The sequence below is a fragment of the Sphaeramia orbicularis genome, chromosome 16 (genome assembly GCF_902148855.1).
Source record: "Sphaeramia orbicularis chromosome 16, fSphaOr1.1, whole genome shotgun sequence".
Classification (NCBI taxonomy): Eukaryota; Metazoa; Chordata; class Actinopteri; order Kurtiformes; family Apogonidae; genus Sphaeramia; species Sphaeramia orbicularis.
The window spans coordinates 20631417-20657690 of record NC_043972.1 but is presented as its reverse complement, the minus strand read 5'-3'; the positions used below and the strand labels follow the sequence as shown (position 1 = coordinate 20657690).

Below are 26274 nucleotides of genomic sequence, written 5' to 3'. Positions count from 1 at the left end.
AAAAAAAGAGTCAAATAAACAACAATATCTACAAAATAACTAACAATATGAATAGAAATGAATAAAACAAGAATTAAATCAACATTATTTACCTTCAATCAGTAAATGTTTCTAAAATGAAGCTTTTCTATTTGGTTTTACTTTCATTAAATAGTTTTAGTCTTTGATTATTTTGTACATTTCAGTCATGTTTGATCATTTTGTTTGTGTGTTTGTATAATTTTGTTGCCTAGTCTATTAGAATTTTATACATTTTGTGTATTATTTTATTAATGAATTGCTGGTCATTTTGTTCATTTTGTGATTACTTTGTTCAGTTTTCAACTATTTTGTTGTTTATGGTTTTTAACTTTTTATGTTTTGTTGATTTATTAATCATTTTGTTTTAGTGTATTTTGTTAATTGTCTTTTGTTTACACACACACACACATATATATATATATATGTATATATATGTATATATATATATATATATATACACACAGGGTGGGGAAGCAAAATTTACAATGAACATTTAGTTGTTTTTTCTCAGCAGGCACTACGTCAATTGTTTTGAAACCAAACATATATTGATGTCATAATCATACCTAACACTATTATCCATACCTTTTCAGAAACTTTTGCCCATATGAGTAATCAGGAAAGCAAACGTCAAAGAGTGTATGATTTGCTGAATGCACTCGTCACACCAAAGGAGATTTCAAAAATAGTTGGAGTGTCCATAAAGACTGTTTATAATGTAAAGAAGAGAATGACTATGAGCAAAACTATTATGAGAAAGTCTGGAAGATACTATTAAAGAAGAATGGGAGAAGTTGTCACCCGAATATTTGAGGAACACTTGCACAAGTTTCAGGAAGCGTGTGAAGGCAGTTATTGAGAAAGAAGGAGGACACATAGAATAAAAACATTTTCTATTATGGAAATTTTCTTGTGGCAAATAAATTGTCATGACTTTCAATAAACTAATTGGTCATACACTGTCTTTCAATCCCTGCCTCAAAATATTGTAAATTTTGCTTCCCCACCCTGTATATATATAATTTTCTGTTAAAATTTTCATTTTGTTAATCACTTTATCAAACCTTTGTCCACTTACCTGTAATTTTTATTTCGTTCTTTTTTGTTTCTTTCAGTTTTTTTGTTGGAGTATTGTTAATGGTTCTATTAAGAGTTTGTTTGTTTTATTGAATATTCAGTTCTTCTTTATTCATTTTTTCTGATTATTACATTCAGATTTTGTGCATTTTTGTCATCATTTTGCAGACAACATGAGTGCAATTGTTTTTATTCTAGATTGGAGTAGACAAAACAGATAAAAGGGGTTAAAATCCTTGAACTTAGTCAGCGTTTGATAGCTTTGATCAAAACTGAAGTTGGTTAGAGTATTTGACCCAGAGAAATATTAATCTATGCTATTTTTATCTATACCCCCCCACCCCCCCCCAAAAAAATAAAAAAAAATAAAATAAAATAAAATAAATAAATAAATAAATAAAAATAAAAATAAAAATAAAAATAAAAATAAAAATAAAAATAAAATGTAATTTCCCAGTTTGGGATAAATAAAGTAAATCTATATATTTTATAGTCAACAGTCTTGAATTAATTTAAAGGGTAGTCATTTTTTTCAGTGTTCTGATGATTTATCAGAAAAATGTGAATTCCAAATTTTCTCAAGAGAGAGACTGGAAAATGTCCTGTGCCCTAACACAGCCAAAATTATACCAGATGAAGAGGAAACATTTGCCCAGTCATTTTTGGACAAAAATGGCCACAGTGGTGCATGAGGGTTCAAGTACGGACCTCCAGTCCGACAGGGGGCGCAGACTTCACCAACCTCCTATTTGAGCAGAAGGACCAGGGTTAAAGTTGAAGGGTAATATGGCAGCTGGTATCAGTGCTAAACATGGGGTACTGTGCAGTAAAACCTCACTTTATTATGGTCTTCACAGAAGGATGTCACCCAGCACTGGTTGTATCCAAAGAGCGGCTGAGTTAGCGGCGTTTAGAGCCGCAAGTAGCGCCTCACTGGATTCACAGCAGAATGAGAAGTATTGTCTGGAGCTGGTCAGGTGAGTGTGACTGTGTCTGAGCTAACAGGCTAGTTTAGCATGTCAGCATCTGAATTAAACACCTCAAAGTATCCATGTATTTATATACCCATACCATGACCTATCCTATGATCCATGTAAAGTAAAACAGTGAATGTGTGTGAATATAGGTTCAAACTAAGGCCAGACTCCGTTAACATTTGAATTAATCGTAGAAAACCTGAGAATTAACACAGTAGAAACTTTTTCTTCTAAAGTTGTATTTATTTTCTAAATCTTATAAACTCACTCCTCACATCGGCATTATCCAGACTGGCATTAAATTGACAATTAACCTTAATTTCACCTACTTATTTTCTATTATGTCACGCCACATCCACGTGAATACTCAGAGCGAGATTCAGTAAAATCCTTATGAAGTTCTGAACTTCATAAAAAAAAAAAAAAATTACAGCAGGTTTGATCTATAGGTCTATAAAGAAGAGATGTTTAGGGTGTGTAGTCGAAATAGATTACTGTCATTTAACTAAAAATTTTTTTAAAAATGAAATAACACAAAATGGTGAAAATGTCTTTCCCAAAACTCAACACTCTCATCAGTTGCTCTTGTTTTTCTCTCCACCTGAAGATGTTCAGCTACTGTCTTGTATTTGTAACTGTAGAAAACCAGCTTTGTTCCAGATGCTGCCACAGATTGATCAGTTTTAACCTTCTTTATATTGATTTTTAAACTTCATTTTGTTGGGTTTTTAACTTCTTCTAACTTTTTTTTAACCTTGGTCTCAGTCCAGAGGTTTTAACACAGTCTTGTATCACAATCATTCTTTCATTGACCCACTTTTATTGTATCATATCAATAATCAACTCATGTCTTAGTTTCATGTTATGTCATTGAGTTTTGAGAAATATCTAAAGGATGCCATCATCTAATTGCAAAACAAATCTACCTATGGGTATAGATAAAGTAACCTGAGTAACCCTGTTCATATCCATACCCGAGAATCTGTAATCAGAATTATCTGTATATTTACTTATTTATTTTTGACCCATTCTTTTGATCTGTGTCTTCCTCTTCGTCCTCAGGTCCAGAGACTATGACGGCTTTGTGTGCTCCCTCCTCCTTCCAGAGGAGGCTCGACGTTCTGCTTTGGCTCTGAGAGCCTTTAATGTGGAGCTGGCACAGGCAGGTATTCTACAGACAAGACTGGATGGGAAATAAATGACCCAGTCCTGTTTTTATAAATACATACAGACTGACCAGATTGTGAACAAATACAGCTATGTAGTTTATAATTGGGTCAATACTAGAAATACATTTTTTATACTAAATAAAAAGAGAAGAGAGAATAAATACTGCAGATACATAGTTTATTACAGAATAGATAGATACTGTAAATAGTTTTTTAAAATTCTGATTAAATATTACAAACACGTGTTTTTATCACTGAATTGATGCCATAAATATCTCTTAATACTGAATAAGTACTACAAATACCTACAGATAAACTGCACATATCTTTTTTTTTTTTTTTACTTTTTTTTTTTTACTGAATAAATACTACCAGTACCTCTCCTCCTGGATATGTACTACAGATATTTATTTTAGGTCCAGAACTAGCCATGGATGTGACTCAGGAAGTGGAACAGTTCATTTACAAAGAAACAAACCTTGTCCTGACTGTCAGATTATTACAGTTCCCAATAGCTTTGTTCCTTATTGAGTATTTCCTTCTTGTGTTTTTTTTCCTCTTTAAGGTGAAGGACTCAGTTTCCCAGAAGACCATTGGTCTGATGCGAATGCAGTTTTGGAAGACAGCCATAGATGACATCTACAGAGATGAGCCTCCGAACCAGCCGGTCAGCGCTGAGCTGTGGCGGGTAAATGTTAAATGTAATAAATATGATGGAGGGAACAGGCTGTTATATTTGTTTGATGTTGTCTGAGTTTATCATAGATCTGCAATCATCTTTATCTCAGGTTTTAATTTGATTATGTTTTACAGGCAGTGAGAAAACATTACCTGACAAAGAGGTGGCTGCAGAGGATCATCACAGAGAGAGTAAGACACCTCCTCTTGGATTGTAATTTGGATTATTTTATTCTCATGAAAGTGTGAAATTAGAGCCTGCATTTTATTAAATGGTTTATGTAGAATTGATATTCCAAACTATAAACAGAAAAGGCGAGTTGTAAACAAAACTACACCCAGCAACCAAAACCACCAACAAATTAACACTCCATCTCTACAGACTGTATCACTCACTAAATAACTGTAGTCCTGTTTTATGTTAATTCTATTTCTGTTTCATGTAAATCACTTTGTTTGTGTGATTTCATTGTTTTAAAGTAAATTCCTGACCTTTGTGTTTGATCAGGAAAAGGATCTGGATGACCGAGCCTACAGGAACCTCCAGGAGCTGGAGGCATATTCTGAGAACACCCAGTCCTCTTTATTATACCTGCTGGTGGAGTGTTTAGGTAAGACGGTGAACCAAGTCAAGTAGGTTGAAAAATATTTTACAACAGAATATTCAGATCTGTGCTTTTATCAGGAAAAGTCAGATTCATATAACAAACATTGACCCAAATGGGAGAAACTGTTTAAGTATAGGTAATAAAGAATAGTTTTTTGAGTTAAAGTTACTTAAAATGTACTATTTAGATGCAATGTCTCAGAACAGATTTTGTCACAGTATATAAGTGTTTCAGTGTGATTTAAAACCCAAAAACTGTAGTTACTGAAAACGTACTGCAGGTAAAAGTTAGTCAGTTACATTTTATTTACAAATATGTGACCAAATTACAAAAGACCAGAGTTAAATGTTTAAAAGCTTAATTTTAAAATTCGCTCAGTTGATGCTGTGCTTATGTTTGTTTTATGATTTATGTTTAAGATGCTTGTATTTTTGGTGAATATATTTCTTGAACTTTTTAAATTTTCATAATAACATTAAGAGGTGCAAATTAATGGAAAGATTTATAAAAAATTAAAGATGGAAATGGAGTTTTTCAGGTGAACAAATGATTTCAGATGAAGTGTGTGTCTGCGTTGTGTGTTCAGGGTTAAAGGATGTCCACGCGGACCATGCAGCGAGTCACATTGGTAAAGCTCAGGGAATAGTGACATGTCTGAGAGCGACACCATATCACAGCAGCCGACGGAAAGTCTACCTGCCCATGGACATCTGCATGCTGGTGAGAAACTTATGCGTATCAACTGACAGTTATAAGGCTGCAGATCATGTTTAGAGAAACCTTGGAGGCTGAAGCAGCAGATTCAATATTTTCTGAGCCAATCAATGAATGGAATAATTTAGGTGGGAATGCTTGAGGGGACTTGTTGCACCCAGTCAGAATGTGTGATACAAGACCAAAGAAATCAGCCGGTTCATAACAGGTCATGTGCAGAGTTTGTACACATGTAAGTTCACACTGAAAGTCTTAGGTATCAATGTGTTAAACTCAAAGTTTTCTTAAACTAACGTGCAGCAAATGACAAAGTACGAGCATGTCATAATTTACAAACTTGTTCAATCATCCCCACATACAGGGGTTGGACAAAATAATGGAAACACCTAACATTGTGGCATCATAGAAGGTGTTTCCATTATTTTGTCCAACCCCTGTATATGTATATTAACAAGTGGTTCCAGGCACAACAAACCCCACCCCTCACATGTATTGTATCTTATTTTGGCATCGATCCAGCGGATGTCATCATGTCTATGATTGTGGTGATGTCAGCATATCAGTTGCCTCTATATATGTGCCAAGTTTGAAGTAAATTGAAACAAAAATTGATGTTTGTATAGACATTTGAAATTTTGTAAGTAAATGGGAGAAAAAAAAGATTTAAAAAAAATGAAAAGGAAAGAAATGAAAAGAATTTGAACTTTGACCTACTTTTCCCAAAATGTAACCACTTCCATTCTGGGTCACTAGCAATCTATAAATCCAAGTTGGTATGAATTCAGCCAATAGTTTTGCTGCTACAGACATCTGAAATTTTGCCCATTATAAGTAAATGGGGAAAAAAAAGATTTTAAAAATTCATAAAAAAAATTAAACTTTGACCTACTGTTCCCAAAATGTAATCAGATCTATTCTGGGTCACTGGCAATCTATAAACCCAGTTTGGTAAGAATTCAACCAATGATTTTGCTGCTAGAGTGTTAACAAACAAACAAACCAAACCAAACCAAATTACAATACCCCTTGTGTCCCCTTTAGGGGTGGGGTAATAGTTCACACACCCAAAGTCCTGCCTTTTTCTTGCTCTGTGTCAGATGTTAATGAAATGTGTGTGTACAGAAGACGGCTCAGGATGTCTCAACAAGAGTTTATTTGCATTTACATAGACAGAGTTCAAAACTATTTCTTGCTAAGCTCCGCCCTTGTTTGATTGGCAGAAGTCCTTGAACTTTCCACAGCTTTTAAATCCTTTCTCAGTTTTATGAAGCTCTGCACACAGTCAAGGAGCCACACCATAGATGGTACGTAAATCATTAACAAACCCTCTGAGGTGTCACCCATTGGTTTTAGGCTCATGATGATATCCATATGTCCATTTTTGGACTAAGAGTGTGGAGTTGGAGAACAGTGAGTGGTAAAATGGAAACTTTCTAAAAACACTGACTACATTGGTTAGCTTTGTCATATTTAACACCATGAAGTCATTTCTGCGGCTTAATGAACGTTAATATATAGACTTGTGTTTTATAACAGTTATGTCAAAATCGTAAAATGTATAATGACATTAATTACTGCTACTTGAGCTAATTAGCAGGCTCACTGATATACCATATAATTAAACACAAATTCATGCTAATATCAGAACATTCAGTTAAGTTACGTCAGTTACTGTAATTAAATACTGAGAGACTTCATGACAGAATCCTCTGATGGTCTTCTTAGTGAAACTGCTTTAACACAACAATACCAGGACTGCCTGTTAGGGAGAAAATATGTTTTATTCAATAACCAAGAGCTCTGAATGTCTGACTTTGCAGCCGAGCTAAAGTTAGGTGTTAATCGAAGCCACATACATACAGACACACCTGTCAATCACAACAGCCACGGCCAGGGTTGCACATAACTCAGTCCGTAAGCCGTAATATAATCTAAACAAAACACAGAGAAGCAGCAGCTACAGGCACCAAAATCATTTTTATACCAGCCTCTATAGATGTTTATTTCTGCTGTAAAGTTGCATTTTAACCCGGGGGTCCCCAGTGGACGTTCATGTTAATGCAGTGGCTTCACTTTTCAGCCCCAGACATTGACACAGTCCAAACTCTATTTCATGTCTATACTATTACCAGAAGAAAAAACAGTTATTAGTGAATGGCGGCTTTTACAAATCTGCATGTAGGAATAAATCATCCATCTGCTGCCTGAAATTATAAATGAATGAATATGAAATGAGTTGTTATTATTTGAGCTGTGTTGTACATTAGCATTATTTTTGAATTGGATAGAAGTTATAACACTGAAATAGGCTGTTTTAAAGTAAACATTCTTCATTTTCAATACAGTGTAAATGGCAGCGGGTGTCTCAGCCATATCCTGGATGCAGATATCTTTAATCACTTAAAATTCTCACTATGAATGTTCATAATGTTTGGCTATTTTCTGAACATGAGTAAGTAATAAAACATATCGTTTTTAGTAGTCTGGACACAAACTGACATCTGAGAGTTTTTTGATCTCTCAAGCGAAATTCTGAAAGTCTGTTCAACTTGTCAAATATTAGCAAAGAAGAAGTAATGACATTTGATAAGTGTAGAAATAATTGATAAATGGACTCATAGAGCAGAAGCAGCATTTAAAAAAAATAGTACTGGTCCAATCTAAAAGTTAAGCAAAAGTATGTACATGAACAGTTTATTAATGTATTTCCTTAAATAATGTTCAGTACCTTTTTTCAGCTCTAGGTGGTACCAGGCCCCTATTTAAAGGAGGTTTGCATTAGTTAGGCTTTTATTTCAGATTTCCTCAGTTTAATAAGCAGAAATAGTTGTATTTAGTGTGAAACCTTGTATCTTTGTACCTAACCTTGCACCTTTAATCCACTCCGGTATGCATTACTAAAGATACTGTAATGCCCTTTTTTTAATAAATACTTTCTTACCTATTTCAGATTAAAAACCCTTTACTGCTTGAATGGATAAAAACATGAATTGCTTAACAGGGCTTTTATTCAATAAGAATTACCTTTCTCTGCCACTTGAAAGTTTATACAAATTTAGGCCTGAGGCTAAAATATTAATTATTGAAATAATATAATACACAAAAGTGTAGTGACAAAGATCAGAGTGTAGAAAATGGCTATATTAGCTTATTGAATGTATTAAATTAAAGCAATAGAAGTGAATATGGTGCTTAACTGACCTTTATTTGTTTGTAATAGTCACATTCCTTGTTTTTATTGAGGAAATATGGTCATCTAAAGGTTTACTACAATTGATATTTTCCTCATCTCATTTATGATTCTTTTGCCCACTAAAACTTGCCGGCTATCAATCAGGATGTTACTTTTTATGCCTTAGTCCATCTGATCAGTGCTATTTTAACTCAGGATGTTTCTTTAAATCTTACCTTTTTTAGTGATGCTTTAATTCCCAAGACTTTTACCCTCCTCAATCCTTAACTCGCACACCGTACAGCCCTAATTAAACTGTTTTCATGCTTGGTACTGCCATAAAAATCCAGTCGGTTTTTGTCTCGAGTCATGTGGTTTAAAGCGTATATTTTTATTCCGTTTGATAAACAACACCTACAAACATTAGATAGAGTCGAGACATGATGTCAGATGATATTTCTGTCAAACCGGTGGTGAAATTGTCAAACCAGCGTGGGATTGTTACACAAACAGCAACAAGCAGATACAAACATCAGTAGGAATGCAAACAGCAAATTATGCCGTTAACTATCTCCAACCTTTGCGTGGGCCTTTGTCTGTCCCATACAGAGAACATTAAAACCCTGCTGGAGGTTTGGAGGGGTTGGAAATATCACTCTGCTGGAAGACAAATGCAGATTCTGCCCTCAAATATCAGCAGCAGAGACGACATGAGTGACCTGAAGCTGTGTATTTACCTCCACACTGTCACCTGTAGAGGGCGCTGCACCTACAGAAAATATGACTATCTCATCCATCTCATTTTTCCTTTTTCAGTAATGTTAACAGTGAAGAACATGTTTGTTTTTGCCAATTAAAATGCAGAAGAACAAGCATAAGGAGTTGAATTTACTGTGATGGTTGAGATAAACTAAAAATAGAGCCAAAAACACCCAACTAATCCAACAGACAAAAGAAAACCACCACAATTTAACCTTTATCACTGGAAATTGAGGTCCTTTTCTACACAAAAGTTGCTTTTGACAAGTGATTACAATTCTTCCATTTAGACTTGCACCGATTACAATTTTTTTTTGTAGGGTGCTTGGACAGCTGATACCGATTTCAGTCGATTCCGATCTCAAACACAACACACAAGACATTGCAATGTAACGTTTCCATTTGAATAATTATTTTTAAAGTAGAGGAAAAGTGAGCAAAAAGGTGCCCTTTTTTGTATGAAAAGAGGTGCATTGATTGAAATGCCTGGTTTTTTGTGAGTCCCGTGTCATACCAGCAGCTGAAAATGATCATATTTAAAGGAAAATTATCATACACGCCCAATTTTTATTCTGACGTGGCTCAGACCATCTGCTTTAGTAACACATTATCATACCATACATATTACACGCTGCAACCCAGTTTGACTTTTAAATCTAACAGAACCTTGGAAAAAAGCAAGCGTCTGCATATGTGGAGCACAGGATGAACCCTTGCACTGAATGGACCAGAACACCATTTATACATTCACAGCTTCTACAGGCTTTGGGCTGAATCAAAGTCCTACCTCACAAGTAGAGAGGCACATGAGAGGATGAATAAAAACAAGGGCAGTACTTTGCGAAGGATCCCTATCCTATTTGTGTTTGGTAATTAATTAATTTAGTCATGTAGTGAAGGGGTCAAATTATTGTACATTATGGGATTTTTGGAATTAGTGATCATACATTGTACAGAGGATAAAAATTATTGTACAAATACGATAATTATCGTAGGTGTGGCTGGGCCCAGTTCTATGGGGGGCAGGAGTGGGCAATGCCCCCTTAAACAAACATCCTGCCCCATCAGATGAAAGTTTCTGAAGCCAGGGAAAAGGAAAATGAGGTGCACAATGGCGGGAGACTTAAAAAGTTTCACTTTCACTTTGTACAGTTGTATGGTGTGCGTGTACCCAGTGTGAGGTACATACAGCACTGGATGAACAACCCCCCCCCCCCCCCCCCCCCCCCCCCTTTATTTGCGAATACTTATACTTATATGACAAGCTATATAATTGCTTGGTTCAAAATTTCAATTGATAAAAGTTATAATGTGAAAGAATACAATGAATGCGCACTTATATCCCAACCTGTTTGTTTATTCCGCTTCGTACTATCTGCTATTCTGACAGTTATGCAATGTGCATGCGTAGATGAGATCTGCGAACATGATGACCATATATGAAAGGGCCAACCGCATCGCTGCTTCCGTCAGCTACATGTGGCCCCTTCACGATCCTGATTGCCGCCTCATATATGACTATCTGGAACTGGCCCTGGGTCTGGCTATGCGGCGCAGCAGGAATTTGACCTGCGTTCAAAATCGGTCAATTTCAGACTGACCGGCCGGTCGCAGGTCATGGCCGATGATGTGAATATCAGCCAATTTCCAAGCATGGCTGATCGTTGCACATCTACTTCCATTAAACCAAACCCATGTTTTTTAATAGATTATCTAGGGCAAAATGTGCCACATAATCACCTGATTATAACTGAGAGAAAATTATGATAATTTTTCATAATGGTTGAGATGGTTTCCACTTAGCTGAATGGGAACATCATTTACTGTCATTATTACATAGTTTTCACCTATTTGAACTGTGATTGGTGCTGTTCTAATTACATCAGCTTAGAGCTGGACGATACAGACAAGAATGTCATCATGATTAAAAAGTTTGACAGTATTTATAAAATCATTCAATCATGTTTCAAGTTTCAAGGCTGATTTTTATGTCGAAGGTGGAACATTCAGAATAATTATGATGTACAGATCGTGAAATTCTAGGCTGATGCCAATGCTTAAAGCTGGAGAAATAGCTGATACTAGCAATATTTTCTATTTGTTTAAATAGCTGATTATTCCCTTGTTTGTGCCAGTGAAACAGAAAATCCTCATTCTAAAAAGTAACCTAACTATGAAAGTTTTTGAGACATTCATGACATCCAAGAACTTGGGACTCTTACATCATCATTAGTTGTGAACTTCCTTCTTAAGTAATTTTATAATCTGATTGAGATATATATATCAGATTATAAAATTATTTATGTCTAACATCTTCTAAAATAGCACAAAACTGATTATACTGATTTGGGAAAAAGGAAGCCAAAATGGAGAAGTAGTGTCCAAAAAACATTAAAAAAATGCACACCTTCAGGCTAGTTAAGTCATTAAAAAGTATTAGCATCTTTTTTCCCTTTCTTGCACGGTTTGCACAGTTACCTTTGAATTTTCATGAAATCTTATGAGACCACCGCCCATATAAACACAATAAAACCAAAAGACAAAAAGTGAAATGTATGTAATCAAAATCTAAAATTATGTTGTGATAATTGTCTTTGAGAGAATTGCCTTCAAACAGGAGGATAATTGTACAGGATTCTTAAAAACATTAAAAGTCTAGGACCAGGACCCAGAGAACAGTGAAAAGAATGGAGAAGTAAAAGCAGACAAAAGTCTCCTCCATCAGAAGTAAAGATACTCATATAAAACAGAAGAGCGAGTACTGATTTTTCCTCCCAGCAGTAAAAGTAAAAGTCCAGGCTCTGAAATGTTCATACAGTATGGACGTCAAAAGTCGCCTCTCGGTGGATGTTTCTATGGGCTGTTTTTGTACTAGGTGAACTAACACTTGTGTCATATTTCTGTGTTTGTGCAGCACGGGGCGTCCCAGGAGGATTTCATCCGAGGCAGCCGGGAGCAGAACATCCGCGACGTTGTGTACGACATCGCCAGTCAGGCCCATGTTCACCTGCAACATGTATGTACCACAGTTAAAGAACATAGAATATAAGTACTGACTGCTCACAAGTGAAAGGACAGACACTTACTGCAAGTATTGACGACTGCATTTCTTGGTTTTACAAATCTGTGTCACCATCCATCATTAATGTGAACATTTGGGTTCAAGTAATGCTTTTCATATTTCTTCCAAACCAGTCTAAAAAGAAAATTTCTTTATGGTCCGTGTTTTCTTTTTTTATATATCACACTGTAAAAACACTGAGAACACCAGAAGTTTGCATTCTGAGAGTTAGAATTAATATATATAAGATAAAGAAAAGCAGCAGATCCTTGTTTGAAAATGTACAACTAGAAGATTTTTGGACTTTTTTGCTTGAAAATCACTAATAATTCTTGACTTCACTCACAAATGTTTTGGAAGCATTTTATATCTGGATCTACTGTACAACAAGGAGCTAAATGATGATTGTGTTTTTGCCAGAGGCCTGTGTAGCAGCTGATGTCTCAGTTCAGAAAAGAGGCTGATTAATATTCACGTCCTTTATAACCCTGACTATCTAAATGCTGAGAGCACTCGAGCATCTCTGAAGATGCTCAGCAAGAGCAGAAACAGCAGGAATGAAATGTTCTGAGTAGTGCTTTTCATACTTTTGAAGTGCTAATGAACGTCAGGAGCAGCTGAGGGCATGACGTGTACGTAAAATATAAAATAAAAAATAATAGACCATGTTTTGGTGTCAAGGCATCGGAAATGTCTTGAAAACTGAAGCTAATTGGTTTACTACTCACCACTAAAACTGCTTTTTTCATTAAGCTCCTCATTATACTGCATATTAATCGGCTTTAATGTTTTATTTGAAGCTTATTTATTCCAATTAAGAGTGTCAAAAGACTCCTAATGAACATTGGCTGTAAACAGTGAGATTAGAAACAGGAATTTACGTTTGTCTGCATGTCTCACACCCTTAGTCTATTAACAAGGTGTGTATTCAGTTTGTGTCCAAATTTCAGGTTCATAATTATAATAATAATACACTGAATAGGAACATAGACAAGAAGTTACGTTAAAACTGAAAACCTAGTAAATAATCCTGTAGATATTTTACACTGAAAACAATTACAGCAGAACACAGTTTGACATTTCATCTCATTAAATGTATGTTGGTGATTTGTTTTTTGTTAGGTTTTTTTTTTTCCAAAATGGCCACACTTTTAATTCTTGCAAAACATTCCAAAAAAAGTATGAATGTTAAAGCATCTAAATCTTTTTTCTAACAAAGTTGCATTTCTTTTCACATCATTTAACCTGTTAAACCCTGAGCAATTTGTCTCCAGTCAAAATAATTTCAACGTAGCTGATGGTTGAAGTTGTGTTCATATAAAATCAAGTTATGATTGGAAAAAAGCAAAGGTAAGACAAAATGTGTAATCATTGCGTCATAATTCAACCTGTGTTTTTGCTCTTCTTTGTCTCAGTCAGTGAGTTTTAGCGATAGATAAATAAAATTTGTACTTTTGGATCTGTTTAGTGTTAGCTAAGCAGTGCAAAGTTTGTCACATTGGTCTGTTGTTTCGTTAAATTATTCCTGACATACGCTGTTGTCAGACTGTTAGCTTGTTTTAGGCACTTGTCCGTTTAAATGCTTGTTGTATGGATTGAGTTCCATTGTCCAACAATTGGTTTTAGCTGACATTGTTCTTGTTACCTGAATGTATAGAATGTGTAAATTGCTACAAGTGTCGCATAGCATCACCATGGCAACACAGACTGAACTGTGACTGCCCTCAGTGCCAGGGGTAACTGGGCTGAACAGGCTATTCAGGAAGTGAAGACACCATGTCTGCCTGCAAAGACTCTGAACATGTGCAACAGTACAGGGTCTTTACTGTCGCATTTTGTGGCTCAAGATACTCCACACATTGTTTCTGGGGGACAAACTTTGGACTGAATCAGGCCAGCCCAGAACCAGTGCCGTCCTCCTCCTCATCCAGGTCTTTGTAACCTGTGCACAATGTGATTTTACATTGACTCGTTGACATATGCACAGACTTCCCTGGAAAAGTTGGCGTTTTGAAGACATCTCCAAAATCTCATGTAATTTTCAGAGTTAATGGTGCATCACAGAGGTGACGATGACCTCTGACCTGAGACTATAAAGACTGAATACATGCTTGAATCTTTTAATTGTGTTTGCACCATAGTGGCAGAAATATCCAAATCCATCCCTTTTTATCTTTGAGGAACATCATTTTTAAACATTTTGATTAATTTTCTCACACATCTGTCGACAAACTGGTGATGCTCTGTCCCTGTTTTCCCCTAGAGGACTAAACCTCTCCTGGGTGCTGCTTTTACAATAAATCAAATTGTTCTTTCATTATTTTGGGTGAATCCCAATTCACCCCTTGGCCCTCCCCCTTACCCCTCCCACTCCGTTTTGTGCGTACACATGAAGGGGTAGTGTTGTCCAGATTCTTAATTAGACAGAGGGGAAGGGCTAAGGTGGAGGGGCCACACTACAAACAGAGGCGTAGGAGAAATTTCCCATAATTCTGTTCGAATCATTGGCAAGATGGAGGTAAACACAGCCAAAAAGTACAGCAGTGTGATGAAAGAGACACACAAATGTACGTATTTTCTTTAACTTAATCCTTTAATTGACCGTTTAATGTTGTTTCAATGTGTTATAGATCGCATTTCTGCGGTTTATAGTTGATAGCCACAAAAAGATGCCCAAAGCCCACAGAGCAGAGATGATTACAGCTGCTGACGGCATGATGAATACTTTTAGAAATAAAGTTCTCACATCTGTTAATAGCGGCATCAATGACTGCTGATGATGTAACAGGTTGCGAAGGGCTGTCCATTTCATAGGAGAATGTTTCAACCCCTACCCCTTGCAACTCCGTTTCAAGGGGTAGTGCCAAGGGGGAGGGCTAAGGCAGTGTTTTTCAACCTTGGGGTCGGGACCCCACATGGGGTTGCCTGGAATTCAAATGGGGTCACCTGAAATTTCTAATAATTGACTAAAAAACATTACTAATAAAAAATATATGGTGAATTCAGAGAGAAAATCCCAATACATTAAAGACATGACAAACTGTGAAGCTGAAACTGAAGTACTGTGGTACTGTTTATCTTTCAAATGTTCATTGTGGTCGGTTTAAGATGCTGCAGCTCTTTCATAATTCATACTTTGAGCTATTGTTTGTTCAGAATTACCGTACTTTCCGGACTATAAGCCGCATTCACCCCGTGTTCAACGTCTCACCATCTCTTCATTGATGCCAAGCTTACGTGCAGCAGCTCTATTTCCTTCTTAATCAGCCGGATCGATCATTAGGCCAGAAAACATAAATTAGCCACATCATTTTAGAGCCATGGGTTCACAGTGTGTGGAAAAAAGTAGCGGTTTATAGACCGGAAATTACGGTAATTGTCAGCCTTGTAAATCCAAGCTGGACTGACTGTACATATCCTGACCAAGGAAAATACAATTCTCACTTTGTGCAGTAATATACACCTGGCTTTTCTGCCTCCATCCATAATAATATACATTATATGGACTAAATGTTGTCTAAAATTAACGTTTATTTGCAACATAGTATAGCAAACTATTACATGATCAAAAACAAATTAATTTTAGCAAAAAAAAAAAGTCTTCATTTTGAATGTCTGGGGTCGCCAGAAATTTGTGATGTTAAAATGGGGTCATGAGCCAAAAAATGTTGGGAATCACTGGGCTAAGGGGTGAATTGGGATAGGGCCTTTAACTCCTTGTTAGTTCTAAATTACTTCTGTTTCAGCGTTTTCTTGAATATTTTGCTGCCTGAATGTGAGGAACGGATATACGTTTATAAATGAAACTAAGTCCTCCAGACAAAACATGTAGTATATTGTATTCATACTGTCTACGTAAAAAACAATTCAAAGTACATTTTTATTACCAGTGCTTCATATTCATCTCTTAATTAGCATTTTCCATCCTTCTCAACTTTGTCTGAGCTGTAAACCCTCTCAGCAGCACTCAACACTAATTACTGTCAAATTTCACATTCAACAGGACAATTTGTTCTGTGTTCTTCAGTATAATGTAATTACTTGAATTTCTTCATCTGAAAGCACAACCACCAAAACAAATCACTAGTGGGGGTTCTCCAGCTCTAAAACAAAGTGCGATGACAGTCCTGGCAATGTGAGAAGATTCACAAACAACCAACTGTGACTTTGTTTGGTGCTAATTAACAAATCGCAATGTGGTCAAACAGTAGAACGGCTAAACATAAGCTAGTTAGTGTTGTGTTTATGTGAACTGTAGCTGTGATTTATTGTAAATGTTCTTGTTTGTCCTTCAGGCTCGATCATTCAGCCATAACGTCCCAGCAGCCGCCACTCCAGCCTTTCTGCAAACGGTGAGTCAAGAGAAAAAGAAATGAAATGGAACACTCACAGTGAGTGTTATTACTTCATAGCCTTGACTCATAAAAACAGGGACAGGCAGGAATTAGGCACCACTACTCTGACTTGGACCAAGTGGCTTGTAAAGTGTGTGTTAAAAAAAAAAATCAGATGTTTGATGGATATGTGCCAAAGATGTGCAATAGCATCGACTGAAAGATACAAAAACAGGCTGAGTTTATATTGTTGTTTGTCGGTAAAATCTGACTCAGATCTCTGTGTGTGTGTGTGTGTGTGTGTGTGTGTGTGTGTGTGTGTGTGTGTGTGTGTGTGTGTGTGTGTGTGTGTGTGTGTGTGTGTGTGTGTGTGTGTTAAATATGGATCTACAATCATAACAGTGAAAAGGGACTGAGATCAATGAGTGAGGCATGTCAGGACTGAATGTTATTTAGAACCAAAAACACAAACTGCTTACACTTAAAAACACATTTTACATGAAGGTTGTGAAAGTACTTATTTTGTGTTAAATACAGTTGTAATGTTCACTCAGTTTATTATTTGAGAAATGTGAATAAATCAAAATGCAGTGATGAAAAGACATTTTCAGTTGTAACATTGCATAGATGTTGACTGGCCTACTCTTTGAGTTCTATAAAGTCTGTTGTGATTTAATGATGACTGATAAATGTGGGTTTTAGAATGAGACCAGAAGAGACTGAACAGGCCACACATCTCAGGTTGAGGTGAATTTTTGTTTGAAGATCTTTTTTCACTGAAGATAGATTTTAAGTCATTTCAGTTTCACTGAGATTTCAATCATCCAGATTTTGTTGCAAGATTCTTAACAACTATAAAATTGAAATAATCAGAGTTTTAAACCTTTAAATGTCTTAAATGTTGAGTAGATTATGTTGATGAAATCACTTTTATCCAGTTGCATTAACTTCAGCTTCATACTATAACAAACATTCAGTGGAACCAATAAGAAGTAATTCACACTGCAATGTCAACATTAAACCTGTGTAAAGATGTTAAATAAAGAAATGGAAAGATCAATAAATTAATTTTATTAATCTGTAACATTTGTTGATTTGATTGACAGACAAAAAAATTAAAGATAAAATGAAAGTTTGGAAAATTGTTAGAATTTTTTGACGTCATTGTAAATTATAAATTGCTTAAGTCACGTCCAGACTTTGTTTCTGCAAGTCCTTAAAAAGTCTAAAATCCCAACATTCTGAATTCAAATATAGAATAGAATAGAATAGAACAGAATAGAATAGTCTTTATTGTCATTGTGACATGAAACATGTACAACGAAATTAAAAAGTGTCCACCAGTCATTGCATAATAAAAACAACACAGACACAAACATCACAATAGTAAATAAATAATTATAAAAACAAACACACACAGCCATTCATTCATCATTGCATGATCTCCATCACTGTATATATGTGTTGTGTTACAGATTGTTTTTTATGGCATTGAGGGTGGTTATTGCTGTTGGATAAAAACTGTTTTTGAGTCTGTTTGTTCGTGATCTGATTGTCCTGTATCGTCTGCCTGATGGCAGCAGTTGGAATATGGAGTGTCCAGGGTGAGAGGTGTCCTTCACAATGCTCTGCGTTCTTATGACACAGCGGGCACTGTGAAATAGGTTAAATTCCACTCTGGTGGGTCTTAAAATACATTATAAAGTTGCATAAACTTCAGTCAATGTGTTTTAGTGAAAGTAGGCAAAATGTTTTCATCTTGTCACAAAATTATAGAATAAAACTCTTATGGAACCATTGGGTACAATTTGGGGTTGTGCAGCATCAACATTGATAATGATCAGCTATGTATTTTTAAGAATGGTTTTAAAATGTCTTAAATGTAACCTGTTAAACTGATAGAAAACTTGGTTTCTCCTCATAGCAGGTGATGTTATTTTAAAGTGTAATGTGGAACATAATTTGAGAACATTAAAAAGAAAGAAAAATAAAATAATTAACTTCTTGTGGATTAAATGATGTGGAAAATGAATGAATAAATGGTTCTATGAATGGTTGTAGGGGTTATATATTGGACCCCGACAAAGGTTTTCTCAGTTTTTGTCTGTAAAAATGTATAGGAACTCAAAATTGCCCTATGTTCTAGTAATGTAAGGAGAAAGCCATAAACAAAGTGGTGTGTGACTTCATTCAGATTTTTTTGCAGCTTTGTCATATAATGCTGTTTTCACTAAAGTTTGAGAATCAGCCAGTTTCTGCTTCTGTTTCTCTTCTCATAATGTCTTTTGATTAAAAACAAACCTGATCATTGATTCATCAAATCACTTTACATCACCTCCGTCTGGGCCCCTTCATCCAATCATGTGCTATTAAAACCCTTATTATAAACCGTATTATGCGTGCTTTTAAGATCAGTGGCTCCTGAACAGATGAAGACACCTTTACATCAAGTCCTTGGTGGATATGAGCCGCTGCTTTTTCTCTAAAGTGTTTTCCGTCTTGCATGTTAACAACAAAACCCATCAGACTTGTTTTATATCAGAGTTAGAGAGAGCAGAGGTAGACTGTTCATTCACAAACGCAGCACGTAAACCCCTCTTTATTCGCCAGGTCCCCTGTGTTTATAGCTTTTAGAGAGAAGATTAAAGTTCTGCAGCCCCTGAACAGCCACTGTGGAGAAGGAGCTAGAGGAGGCAGGAAACACTTTGTTCAGCCTCAGTCTGAAATATTGATGTAAACCACATGTGACCGACTTCTTCTCATCGATGTCAACAGCTGACCTTCAGGAATGCAGTAGGTCGATTTCCTGATCCCCCACACCTCCGTAATCTCCAAACAGAGGTCCGACACATCGCAGAACTCTCTGTTTGGAATATATCACTGTTTATGAGTCACACATCAGGCCTTAATAGATAGATGAGCATTGACTCAGTGGTGGTTTTGTACCTAAGTGTGTTCTGATACATGACAACCGCCCGCTGATAGTTTGGAATATCAGTACTACATAGAGCATAGTTATCTTTGTATTAGTTATATTATATTAGATGACCAACCTTCTTTACAATTGTTAAAGAAGATTTGGGAGAAGGAGTTAGGAAGAACATTCGAAGATAATGCCTGGTTAAACATCTGCGAAAGAATTCATTTTCCTTTTTGACTAAAATTTACTTAGGGGGTCAAATGAGTGGCCATTTTTGTCCAAAAAAAAAAAAGTTGTAAGAAATGCATAGAACTATGTTGAAATAATGCTAATACATTTGTGCACAGACTACTGATATTATTTGACAGTGGAAGCTATATTTTCAGAAATATTGGATTTTGAATAGCACGTGTATGTGAAAACTTCTGCTGGTGGACGGACGTGACATTACCCATGATGATCTGGTCAGTACCAGTACTTTATTAGTAATAAACTTATAGACTTACTATTGCTAATTCTCCTCTTATTCCTAAATGTTAGTATTGTGGATCTAAAACAATAACAGCTGACACAAAAACACAAAATGTGGCAGTGGACGGATGTGACATGGTTGTTACAGATCCCATCATACTGATGCTCGGCAGCCATGTCACTGTTTCCAGAAATGATCCCTGTGCAAAAACTAGGATCATAATTATTTATTGTATAGTTTATCATCATACTAAAGAGTAAAAAACAATATAGAATTTTTATTTCTTTATAAAAATGCTTATTATTAGAAACCTGTTGATTTAAAAAGTGATGTGTGACATTCTTAATGTATGTATTGGCGTAACATAAGCAGGATGGATCAGCACCATACTCCATATTGAACCTGTACAAATAAAACGTGATATGTAGTATATAATCTTGTAAGAAAAACTGGGGAATCTAAAAGAATAGAATATTTGTTTTTCAGGTAAATTCAGTTAAAATATAAGTTGGCCATTTGTGAAATGAAAATATAGCATTAATTGTGATGAAATTGGACATTTTTGACCTGAAAACATAGTTCATATGACCATCAACATGTTGAACAGAACTGAAATCCTGTAAATTTGCATAACTTGCATTTACCAACACAAAGTTCCTTTGGGGATTCACTTATATTGATTTTTTATGCACAAAGACATAAATAAGACCTCTAAGCAAATTTTAGCCGTTTTACAAGTAATAAAATTAAGGAAGCTAATTTTAAATTCATCCACAAAATCTACCTAACTCCAGTGAAAATGCATAGAATATCAAGGGATATCTCATCAGTGTGCCATAGATGCAGAGAAAGGGAAGGGACATTCATGCACATGTTCTGGGACTGCCACCTTTTAAAAAGATATTGGAGCTCAATTCACTCTCTCACTCAATCAGTCTTGGACTTACAATTTGATTTAAGCAGCAGTTTATATTTACTAAATGACACATAATTTACAGTTAGATCATAAAAAATGCAGGATACTAATTTTGATCACTTACTTCGCAAGGAAATGCGTACTTTTATTTTAGAAGAATGACTCCCCTCCGTCTTTTAAGATTTTCCATGGTCTTCTTTTTTACCTTTAGAAAAATTGACTTTGGATAAATATAATCGTGGCCATCTCTTTAATGAATTTTAGTTGCCTTTACTCTCCAGTATGGAGAAAGTTTGATTTTGTACGTCATGAATACTGCCCTATAACTGCTATTTATGTTACAGCATGTATCACTATGCTCATGCTTATGTTGTTACCTTTATTACTGTTATTATTGGGATGATGATGATAATGATGATGATGATGATTATTATTTTATTTCATTTTATTATTATTTATTATTATTATTATTATTATTATTATTATTATTATTATTATTATTAATTTTTAATAAAAATATTATTATTATTATTATTTTTTATATTTTGACTTTTATTTTTAAATTTTTTTAGGCTTGTTACCTTTGAGTATGTTTAGTTGGTTTATTCCTTTAGGGCTGGGGGGTGGGAAGAGTGCACAAAGGAGGATTGCATAAAGTAAGACCCAGTATCACTGTTTGTGCTGTATCTGGATGATTTTCTTTTGTGAAATAAAAAGATATTAAAAAAGTATATATTAGTGCAACAAATTAAAATTGCATTATGAACATATTTATGTAACCCCTTCAATATATATCATTATATAATTACACAAAATTGGAATTAAATTGTGGTTTTCCATTCATAGTTTATACATACTTGGTGTCTGTTTGGGGTGTTAGTCCTCCAGCCACTCTTCTTTGTGTGTCCCCCTGTAGTGTCCATGTATAAATCCCCTGCGTGTCCATAGATCCCTGCTAACTGTTTTATATCCTGTTATCCAGGCTAAATAAATGGAGACTGCCTCTGAATGAATCACAGTGTCTTGGGTTTATGCACAACCAACAACAAAGCACAACGCAGAGGGAATACACACATTTACATTTACAAACTGCCCTTTCATTAAAAAAAAATGTGATTAACCTGAACAGTCTGCCTTAGTTTATCATTTACACATGTACATTATAACTTACAGATCACAGCAGATCTACAAAGGCACAAAACATTTAGTAACAGGCATGAGATTGTTTAAATTGCACTTAATTTTTTAAATAAATGTCAAGTTGTTTGTAAGTTATTCACTTTTTTTGTGAAAGGATAGTTTGTAAATCCAAATATTTTCATAATGTGATTTTACTTTTATGATTTTTCACATTGAAACAAAGAGAAAAATGTGGATTTTGAATTATTTGCAGGATTTTTTTCTATTATTTTACTGGTCCAACCCACTGGAGATCACATTGGTCTGCATGTGGCTGCTGAACTTCAATCTATCCATCAGGCATGCAGGATTTGAGGTCTATGTTTGCAGTGTTACAGCAGAAATATCAGTTTTGGCACACCAAAGGGTTCACTCCAGCCCACAGGTTGCATTTCCTGAAGTGCAAAAATTATACAAAAGATACTAATAGTCAAAGGTGTCACTGAGTCTTGACAAGTTGCTTTGATCATAAACTTAAATGCTATATTTTTCAGTTCCAGATGCCTTTATTAAATGTTTTTTGCTTTTAGTAGATCCACTGTAATCTGTAAATTGTAATACACGTGTGAATGATAAGCTGAGACATAATATTGTTAAAATTCACTTATTTTTCTTAAGAAATTTCAAGCTGCAAATGATAGTTCAGGTTATTTAATTTATGTGTAAAAGGATAGTTTCTAAATCTAAACATTTTCAGAATGTGACTTAGCTTTTTTGCACTAAAACAAAGAGAAAAATGTGGAATTGTCATTATTTCTAGGTTTTTAATGCTGTTATTTTACAGGTCTGGCCCACTTGAGATCATACTGGGCTGTATGTGGCCCCTGAACTAAACAGTATTTGTCAAAGCATCATCATAACATTGCACATTATCCCACGTAGCAGATTTTCCTCATCATGCGTTTCATACCGTTAAGTTTCCTGCTCGCAACGTGATGTTGTTCTAGCCTGTTAAAAATTCAGAGCAGAACCTAAAGCTGTGCTGTGGTCTCAGTAAAAGCCTCTCTGGCCTCTTGAATGTCGAATGATGATTTTCACGCTGCAGTAGAATCCATTTGTGTCCATGTGCAGCTGTTCAAGTGTGCGTGCAGCTCTTCCAGCTTTGTGTTTTCGTCCACGTGAGAGAAACTCGTGTTTTCCCACCATGTTGAAAATTTAATTTGTTTGAATCGTCAGGTTTAACAGGAAACGGAGTGGCGCTGTTGGAGCCTCTGGGGAATTCTTGAACCTACATGAATGTTTAATGAATGTCCAGGTAGCACTGTTGGAGCTAAAGACCACGAAGACCTGATGGTCCTAATACATAGGAGAAATGAGACAAAACACCATAAACATGTTGATATGTTAAAAAAAGAACTCTCCTGCAATTAGACTGAGTCATCAAATAGTGAAAATTGGAGGAGGAAGGATGTGATTTACTGTAATGTGACAATTTCAGTTCACTCAAATGTCTCATAGTAAGACCTCATGACCAGGTCTATAATTATGGAAAATCCGCAAAACCCAGAAAACAACAGCATTTTCACAGATTACACAAAGTACTACAGCTCCAGCAGCAGCATTAAATGGCAAACAGCAATGTGAAAAACACATGAAAAGCAGGGTTATGTCACTACACATTGATTTGTGGCCCCAAACATAACATGTTGCTTAAAATGACTTTCAACATGACTTCTTTGCATTATTAGAGGTTTGAAAATAAGAATAATCAGGGGTTTTTCTAGGTTTTCACATTTTTCATTCATTTGTTTGTTTATTTCGAACATTCATAGAATACATGCAAATTCAAAATTCCACAAAAAAAAAAAAAAGTCATTCGTTTACACTCAAAAAGGAGTGGGAAGAAGAGAAACTTATTTAATCCCACCCCCAGTTCTTATCTTCAAATAACTTAACATAATAACATTTTAAATACTCACTCCTGTCCTTTAACTTCAAGCCAGAACAATGAACAAAATAGACCAAAAATAGACCTATACCAAATTAGAATCAATTCATTTGACAGTATTTACACTGCATAACCAAAATGTGTGTAAAAAAAAAAAAAAAAGAAACAAAGTACATTCCTGGTGGTGTTACCACAGGTAACAGTTAACTTACATGATAATAATTACATACCAGCAATGGTAAAAACAAAAAAACTGCAATACCACAAGTGGTATAGAACAGCAATAATTACAGACCAACAATGGTAAGAAAAAAAAACCAAACTACAATAGCACTAATGGTAAAGGGCACATACCAGCGATGGTAAGAACAATACCAGATGGTAAAGGACAACACAGACCAACTATAACAACAAGCACACATTAACATTTAAGACAGAGTATTTATGGAACATCAATTTTAAGACCCTCCATCTTTATACTGGGACCAGACCATATTTTTGTATAACAGTTTAAATCGGTGGATATTTTGGCATTGCTTGTGTTGGATGTCCAGACTGTTCCAAAGTTTCACACCACATACAGACACACAAAAGCGTTTACGAGTGGTTTAAAATTTGGGTAATACGAAATCTCCAAAACCTCTCAAATTATGAGTACTCTCCTGAATTGTGAAGTTTATTTGTATATTACTTGGTAGTAATTTGTTGAATGCTTTAAATAAGATTATTGCTGTATAATATTTTACAAGATCATGGATTTGTAATAGTTTTGACTGAATAAAGAGATTATGAGTGTGTTCTAGAAATCCAACCTTATGTATGATCTGTACATTTTCACATAATTTTACTCTCAGTATTGAATTTACCAAGGTTTGTGCAAAACTCAGTGAACACTCAGGAATTTGGTGGATTATTATTATCCATAAATGTTAAAGACAAAACATGCTAAAGAAGGAACCACTAGAATTAGGGAAAGGCACAAAGAGTTTTGGACTTAAGCCTTATAATGACCCAAGAGTTGTAAAAGTCATACAGAGAAAAATGAAGACAGTAAATGTAATGAAAAGGAAAAATCATGGAGGAATGATAAGACATACCACAAAGTGAAAGCAGTAAAAAAAAAAAAAAAAAAGGATGAGAATCCCTAAGCTATGGCAACTTGAAGCAATAAAGTAAATCATAGAATGTATAATACTGAAAAAGGATACAGTAAAACAGTATAATATCCATCACATAAATTGCTGTATTTTGTGTTATTTTGTCATTTCTGAAAAATAGTTTAATCATCGTACTTCTCATAATAACATAACAGGTCTTATTTTTTTGTGATACGGTACCCTTTTGTATTTGATTTTATATTTGATTTTACATTAAGATTCAATACAGACATTTAATTAATCACATTGTGGTTAAAGTTTGTAGTTTTGTAAGTTGTTTTCAGACACATTAAATACACCCACCCCCCTGTGAATGCTGCTTATGTTGTAAAGCTGTGAAATAATCAGTTCAGTTCTCGATGTTTGATAGAATAACAACCGTGTCCGCTTCCTGTCTTCTTCTGTGGTGTCTTGGCTGCAGGTGGTGTTGGAGGACTACCTACAGAGAGTGAGGAGGGCAGATTTTGACGTTTTCCATCCGAGTCTGCAGAACAGAAACCCTCTCCTCCCTTTTCAGTTGTACCTGCGGTCCTGGAAGAAGACCTATTGAGGCCCCTCCTCCTCCTCTTCTTCATCCTCCTCCTCCTCCTCGGCCTTTGAAGGCTGCAGGACTGAAGCCTCTGTGGAGGACTGTGTCTGTAAAGACTGCTCTGTATAAAGAAACTCAGACTTGTATTGAACCTGAGCTGCCACTGAAATGAAACACTGACCTCAGAGACACACACTATTGTTTCTCAACCTCTGGCTCATGGCACCAGCTTTGGTCCTTAAAATGTTCCGGGTCATTCTGTCCAAGTGGTACAACCTGCTGACCTGAAACCATTCAAGTCCACAAATCAGGGGGTGTCCAACCCTGGTCCTGGAGAGCTACTATCCTGCATGTTTTTGATGTATCCCTCTTCCAAGAAACCTGATTCAAATGATAACCCTATCATCAAGCTCTGCAGAAGCCTGATAATGAGAGGGAAACATCTAAAACATGCAGGATAGTAGCTCTGCAGGACCAGGGTTGGACACCCCTGCTGTAGATTATCGCCACCATGCTGAATAATTTACTTATTTTATTATTCAAGGATTCTAGAAGACTCTATTGTCATCCTATACAAGTGCAGAAAGTGAGAGAAATGAAATGAGTTTCTTGGGTCCAAGTAGCAGAGTCGATACTAAAGAAA

The 26274-nt window shown here is 35.5% G+C and overlaps 1 protein-coding gene across 1 annotated transcript; it reads left to right on the top strand.

Annotated features, from left to right (window-relative positions):
• The first annotated feature begins 1877 nt into the window (after positions 1–1877).
• Positions 1878–26067, top strand: ndufaf6 (NADH:ubiquinone oxidoreductase complex assembly factor 6). The gene is made up of 9 exons (XM_030159260.1): positions 1878–2075; positions 3138–3237; positions 3810–3932; positions 4058–4114; positions 4431–4533; positions 5117–5250; positions 12090–12191; positions 16532–16588; positions 25524–26067. Exons 1-9 carry the CDS (start codon positions 1885–1887, stop codon positions 25650–25652), a joined length of 996 nt encoding a protein of 331 aa, XP_030015120.1. The 5' UTR covers positions 1878–1884; the 3' UTR covers positions 25653–26067.
• The last annotated feature ends 207 nt before the right edge of the window (positions 26068–26274 follow it).